General features: G+C 36.6%; 1 protein-coding gene across 1 annotated transcript in view; it reads right to left on the minus strand.

Moving 5' to 3' along the window:
* The window catches only part of LOC123768085 (venom carboxylesterase-6), a 34,879-nt gene that overhangs the window by 26,997 nt on the left and 221 nt on the right, over positions 1 to 7,661 (minus strand). The window contains exons 1-8 of the mRNA XM_045758372.2: position 7,661; positions 7,339 to 7,491; positions 4,743 to 4,887; positions 3,940 to 4,125; positions 3,337 to 3,548; positions 1,015 to 1,165; positions 683 to 861; positions 31 to 190 (exon numbers count right to left, since the gene is read on the minus strand). The exon at position 7,661 is cut by the window's right edge and continues 221 nt beyond it. Of these exons, the coding sequence (XP_045614328.2) occupies positions 31 to 190; positions 683 to 861; positions 1,015 to 1,165; positions 3,337 to 3,548; positions 3,940 to 4,125; positions 4,743 to 4,887; positions 7,339 to 7,491; position 7,661 (1,187 nt within the window). The remainder of the gene's footprint in view (positions 1 to 30; positions 191 to 682; positions 862 to 1,014; positions 1,166 to 3,336; positions 3,549 to 3,939; positions 4,126 to 4,742; positions 4,888 to 7,338; positions 7,492 to 7,660) is intronic.

Genomic DNA, 7,661 nt, shown 5'->3' on the forward strand with positions numbered 1-7,661 from the left:
GATCAACAAAGAACACAAACATCAACTTACAATGATTTTTCAGCGTTAAGTTATAGATGTCAGTGAAGCTATCTTCAGCTCTGTGTTGCAGACAGTATTTGAAGACCGAGTGACCGAGTGGGACTCCCTCATCAGTGTGCAGCTGAGATGTCTCCTCGTGAGGCACTCTGAAGAAGCGGTCAGTGAAGAGCTGCAACACATGCGCAATTATTAAGATGAGATTTTCTTTGATGGGACTTGTTAAAGTTTATGGGGAATTATTATTATGAATATTTATCGAAGCAGAGTCTAGTATGTAGGGTCCTCTACACACTCATGTAATGGTCATGTAAACAGTGTTTGGTCAATTTTAAATGTCATGCAGATTAAGATGTGATATAGGTATGAATGTTGGTGTTGGTGAGTTTGGAGAAGTATCTAAGACGCTAGTCTGCATACCTCGTCTGTCCTGTACAAATGGAAGATAGATTTCAATACACAAGTTTTGCATTTGAGATGACCAGAACGAGTCAGGACTTAAACTGTAGTTTTGTGTAGTACTTCGACGAGACAAATCTTCGCATGTTATACAAAAATATGGATAATTCTGCATATATTTAATAAAGCAATTTAATTAAGCATTGCTAAGTCATTCAGATATTGTTTAATTATATTTAATATCTTGAACAAATTGGTCTCTGACCTGTGCGGTTTCCGGAGCATTGTCCTGGGTGAGCAATGTGTCTCCCACGTAGTGGTAGTAGGCTCGACGAGCCATGTTCACCGGTGCCTCGTCCCCCTCCTGAAGTATCATGGTCATGGGTCCAACTGTGCTGAACCTTTGGTTCACATCCTCGCCCATTTTCTTGTTGGCCAGCATTTCTGTTCATCATTCAATTATTCATTATTTTTCGTTTGTACATTTTCAAATGCATATAATTATAATTTTAGGTGTAAACGGAAATACAGAATTTTAAATTACACAAATGCAAATTACAATGAACAATATTTAATATCGTGGCACTGTTTACATACTTAAGCTATAAAAAGCGCCATCGTGCAGGGTGAAGCCAGAGATGATGTCCACCTTGTTGTATGTGCCCGTCTTCAGCAGAAGGGCGGGGTGGGCAGGCAGGAAGTCCCCATCTACTCGCGGTATCATCGAATATGGCCAGTCATACCATTTCTATTCAATACCACAAAATAAAAACAAAAATATAGCATATAAATAAGATCTTACTTTTTATTATCATGTTGTTATCAATTCTAAAATATATATATATATATAATATATATATATATATATATATATATATATATATATATATATATATATATATATATATATATATATATATGTCGTACCTAATAGCCAGAACGCACTTCTCAGCCTACTATGCAAGGCCCGATTTGCCTAATAAGCTAAGTTTTCATGAATTAATTGTTTTTCGACTACCTAACCTACCTAATCTAACCTAACCTAACTTTTTCGGCTACCTAACCAAACCTAACCTATAAAGATAGGTTAGGTTAGGTTAGGTTCGGTCATATATCTACGTTAATTTTAACTCCAATAAAAAAAAATGACCTCATACATAATGAAATGGGTAGCTTTATCATTTCATAAGAAAAAAATTAGAAAAAATATATTAATTCAGGAAAACTTGGCTTATTAGGCAAATCGGGCCTTGAATAGTAGGCCAAAAAGTGAGTTCTGGCTACTAGGTACGACATATATATATATATATATATATATATATATATATATATATATATATATATATATATATATATATATATATATATATATATATATATATGACAATGTCAGACCACGGAGGAAAAATGAAACAGGAATTTCCTTCAGGAATTTCCTTTTAAGGAAATTCCTGTTTCATTTTTCCTCCGTGGTCTGACATAGTCACATTCTTAATCACGTGTTTATTTTCGTGATATACACACACACACACACACATATATATATATATATATATATATATATATATATATATATATATATATATATATATATATATATATATATATATATATATATATATATATATATATATATAATTTTGTATTGTGTCTGTAGGGGCCCTTTACCTCAAAGAAGAGGATATTCAGCATCCGGGGAGCCTTGTGGGACTCCCACATGTGCTCACGTATTGTCTTCTCCGATTACCCCATATATTTGTAATTTAATATTTATTTAATTACAAATATGTTGTTACGTAATTACTCTCCTCAAGTCGGAAAGTAACTTTTCCTAAGCAGTCATTGTCATTTTCATGTTCTTTCGGTTCATTGTCCAGTGTGTAATTTTATGTAAATAAATGGTATATTCTCATGTGTAAAACGATCATATGTGATCGTTCGTCCTGAGTATTGCACCTCCGCGGTGATGACGCCTAGTTTAGCAACCACCTAGTGGTCTGCGCGAGATGCCCCGGGTGTCTGGACAAGGCGTGGTAAATGAGTCCTCGAAGTTAGTCAGGTTCAGGCGCTCGTCATTGGTGGACACCTTCTCAAGACAAGGACAAGTCTTGAGGAGGTGGACAAGAGTTGTGGTGTTTAGTAATGTATACTGTAGCCTTTGCTTATATTACTTTGTTGTAGTGTCCGAGTCATTGAGATGAATTCGGTGTTAAACTTTTGAGTTCTTTTAATGCTGTGATATCAAGGGTACACAGATAGTAGTATTGCAGGTGTTAAAGTAACTTGTATTTGTTTTATGAAATTAACTTCTATTTTTAAAAGTGTTTTCTTATTTCGTAACTTTACCCCTGTTCCCAATATTCAAAATTCAAAGCTTATTTGGATTTTTGTTTCTTTCCTGCTGTTTGAGCTAACATCAGCTGGATATTACTGCAGTACCTCCTGTCATGTAACAATATATATTCAAAGAGAGAGAGTGTGAGTGCAACCAATACTCTAAAAATGTTAGGTTTGATAGCAACTATTTCGTCAACCGTACAAAAAATGGACTATTAGACCAAAACGTTTACCTGTGGATTATTGTGTTACCATAAATCCAAGGCCTAAATGTGAAATCCTATGCAGAGTAATGCAGGAAAATTATCTTGTCACCAACATTACCATGTTTTTATAAGAACCCGTTGAGTTTCTAGGATTACCGGTTGAGACCTGGTTATAGCCTAGTTCTTACCTCAGGAAAACTAATGGTTACCACTTAAGTTTTCTATTTACCATTCTTTAGTCTTCATGGTTAATCTGTGAACTTGTATTTAATATTATAAGGATAACAGAAAATTATATCATTCATGTTCTCCGAAATTCTCTGCTACTTAATTCTAATAATTAGAAAGGTAAGTTCATAAATAATTCAGTACTAACTGCAAAGCTCTTGAGTGCCAACACAAATGCCTGCATGGGGAGCTTCTGGAGGCAGGTGAGGAGCTGGGTACTCTCCAGTGCAGGCGACGACGCAGCCTCGTCAGTACAGTTGTACTTGCTGCCCAGCTGCAGGGCAAACTGTCTGTGGTTCTCTCTATGGGCCCAGGAAGACAAGGCTGACCCTGACTGTAGGATGGCTCTCTGGAACAAACCTGGTGGAGTGTACCATAATAATAATTCGTTTGACAGGCAGCCAGAGTGTATTCATATACGTTAGGCTTATATCGAGGTTCCCCCCCCCCCAGGGTCGAATTACTGACCCCACCCAGGATGCAATCCCACAACAATTCGACTAACTCCCGAGTACCTACCTAATACTAGGTGAACAGAGGCATTAGATGAAAGGAAATATACTCAATAATTTCTTTCCCGCCTGGGAGTCGAACCCGGAATTCTCGCTGGTGCGTCGAGAATGAACCCGACTGTACTACCGTGACCCTTATATAGAAGTATATTATGTTATATTTGATTATATATTAATATTATAATATAAATGTATTATGCTAAAAAGCATACGCACAACACATACATATCATGACTAACCTTTGGCACTTGGCGATAAGATCTGAAAATGCGCTGAAGCCGCTCCAGCACTAAAGCCGAAGATGGTGACCTTCTCTGGGTCGCCACCAAGGTCCTGGATGTTGTTGTGCACCCAGCGTAGTGCCAGCGTCTGGTCCTTCAGGCCCATGTTACCCGGCATTACAGAATCCTCCGTGGACAGGAACCCTGCATGGTCAACATAACCTTTCAGTATTGCATGGTCAATACAACTCTCAACATCACCCATCAGTACAACCCTTAACACCACCTCTCAGTACTGCATGGTCAACACAACCCTCAACATTACCTCTCAGTAATTTATCTGATTTTTTTTTATCTGCATTAATCTAATTTTTTAAATTTATCTGCACTTTTTCGATTGTTTTAATATTAATTTTAATATTAACAGAATAATTGCAACGTTATAAATAATTTATATATATTAAAGATAAACCTGGTCTGTGTATGATTTTATTATACGAATCTATCCAGCCTACCCAAAGAAACATTCTCAATAGTGCCCCTTACCACATTTCTTCCACACTAAAAAAAGTACACATTCTTTCCCTACATTTCATGAAAGTTCAATCTGCATGTTCGCAATCACAGCATGCATATTTATGATGCAGTAGTCGAGACTGAGAGATGCAGTACTGCAGTAAACAGATTGTTGTGTAGATTATTGAAATATTTCAATATATTTACCACAGAGCAATGTACTTCTGGGAATGTCTACAGCCTCGTGACAATAAATTAAGAATAAACAGCAGACACGGAGCACCAAGACAGTAGACCCTTCTCACCAAGAGTTCCCAGACGGTACCGGAGGACGACGAGGACCACGTCCCTAGTGAGCAGGGGCAGCGCCGGGTACCAGGCGTCAGTCCCTAGTGCCTTAAATATTCCTCCATGAAGCCACACCATCACCGGCAGACGGGAGGCGCGAGGCTGCCAAAAATCCCCACAATAAGTATAGCACATGTATATGAATTTTGCAGATATTATAAAAGTTACATCTTTTCTTTATAGTTATACTGGCTTAGCTTTCCCTGATAATGACCTTCTCCGTTATATATGATTACCCAGCATCGATTAATTCCTTTTCAAAAGATCTGCAAAAAGGGTGCTAAGAAGATTTCACCCTAACTTAGGTGTTTTGGATGAAACAATTAAATTTTCCCAGGTGGGACGGGACACTATTACGCTATCTACCTGTAAATAGTTCCAGTTAAAACTATTGTCACCTTTCACCTTGTCCAAAAAATTATGAGTACTTGTAGACCTGTCTGTGTATATAAGCATACTCCATCTCCAAAGGCACCTGACCAGCCAAACTAGCAACTAACAAAGCCTACAGCAAGGTGTAGCCTTTCCTCCTGCCCAGCTAGAGCAAGACTCTATGCGTATATATTGTTGTTTTAGATTCAGCTACTCGGAACAAAACGTTCCAATTAGCACAGGCTATGGTGAGCCCGTTGATGACTTACCTGGCATAGGAGCGGGGCTGAAACTCGTTATGCGTACAGCCATCAACTTCAGATATACCATTTTTCTCTTCGGGTACTGACTCAATAGTTCATATTCTCATGTGAGTGACATATATCACTCAGAATTCATTAGAGAGCTTTGAAATAGAGGAATTACATGAACACACTTGAAGATTTGAGGATTATCTATTTAATTTACCGTTGGTCCTTATCCGTGTGTTCACTCCAGTCATGTTTAAAGGAAATATTCTCACGTAATAGCATATAAACTTTAATAATACCTTAATAATACATTCCACTTATAAATTGAAATTGACGAGGACTTGTCCTCTGTTACACTAATTATTTCCAGTCAACTAATGTTGAGCTGATGCAATAATTTGTTTATCAACGTCATCCCATCCTGCCTCCATTAGACTATAGAGGAACTGAGGTAAAGGGTGATAGTAGTTCTATTAAATCTCTTTAATAAATAGGGGTGTGTGCTTTGCAATTAATGCTTAATAAATATGTCGGTTTAATAATGTTAATTCGATATTTAAATCCACGAGAATTTAGCGACCATTTCTAATTTACTATTAACTTTTGCACTGCCTAACAAGTTGAGAGCGGAGGGTCGGAAATTTTACATATATCGTAGGGAGAGCTACCCAACACACGTTGCTGTCAAGCCATGTGAAGACAGCAATTAATACTTATTACTCCTGCAGTAGTTGCCCAACGGTTGACTAACCTTGTTCTGAGCAACCACGCTATTTCCGTCTCACTACTGTTAAGTATTCTTTTCCCAGTACCAACAATTTTGCCATTTTTTTTTGTATATAGTGTTGGAAGTGAGGTAGTTAGGCTGCGGCATTAAATCATAATCAAAGTAATCTCTTAACGGTAAATTAAGTCAAACATTGACAAAATTCTGGGAATGCTCATTATATAACCAAAGTGTGATTTCAGAATTAAATAAAGAATGTACCTTGGGATTCTCGCATCCTGTAGGCTACGAGAAGAGGATTTATAAATTATAAACAGCTATACTGTTTTTATTTATTAATTAACAATTAAGATAATTTAGGGTTTCAGTAAATAAATAAATAATTACCTTTTATCTTTAAATCTAAGTATTCTTAGATTTAAATATGTAGTTTTCTTTTTTTTTAAGAAAACTTTCCAGTTTTTCTCATGAGGATGTCCACGTTTGTTCTGGCAATAAAAAACTATTGTTGCTACTTTAGATTGAAGCAACAAACTTAATTAAAATAAAACACTAGATAATCCTAGTCTAACTGAACCTAAATAAATTATACCAAACTGTGAGATTGTGTTACAAGAAGTTCAATATAAAGTCCACTAAATTTGTCGAATATACAATTAACGACGCAGCCCCACAATATCCTCTCAAACTCCGTGCTATTCCTAGAAAGTAAACAGTGTTGTGTTCGCCTTTTTTTGAAGATGGTTCTTTAAACCCTATATGAACTAAACTTTCTATGTTTATTGGTAATAAGACTGACATCATTCCATAGCACGATCACCAAAACCCTGTGTGCATATTCCAAATGGTGTTGGGCTTTAGGACTACCAACCTCGGGTGAGTTATTTAAGCCACCACAGTTCCTTACTAACCAACTTACCGTGCATTTATATTCGGGCTAACTAAAGTTAACTTTCAATTTATATAAACCGAGAAGCGGCTCGGTGAAGTTTCAATTTATATAAACCGAGAAGTTCTCTGTGTGGTACATACATATATTGTAATATTATATCATATGTTAAAAAAATTAACAAGTAAAAATCATACATATATTTTTTAACCCATTTTAGTAAACTAGGAGGCTGTGATGCTTTGTGATTGGCCAAGAACGCATTCATCCATGCACCTAGTAATAATGTATGATAAAAACTGAAAAAAACGTACATTGGGCGTATACACATTGAGGTAGAGGCAGTCTTCACTCCCTATTATTTCCTCTCTGCCCTGTAAGAGGCCCTCGAAGGAGATTTCAGGACAGACAGCGGCATCTACTGAACCATTCCTGGGCTGCGACCATCCTTCAGCAGGCACTGGGTCCTGTGCACGGAGTAGAGGATATCATAATTTCTTTTAATCTTACATTATATAACTTTTAAATATTTATTGTTAACAAATGTACTATGAACATACAAAGTGTTATAAAACAGTGAAAAAGTCACATCTGTGGTAAAACATTATAGTGTAGATCCTGAGTGTCATAACTCACT

This window comes from Procambarus clarkii, chromosome 59 (genome assembly GCF_040958095.1).
Source record: "Procambarus clarkii isolate CNS0578487 chromosome 59, FALCON_Pclarkii_2.0, whole genome shotgun sequence".
NCBI lineage: Eukaryota > Metazoa > Arthropoda > Malacostraca > Decapoda > Cambaridae > Procambarus > Procambarus clarkii.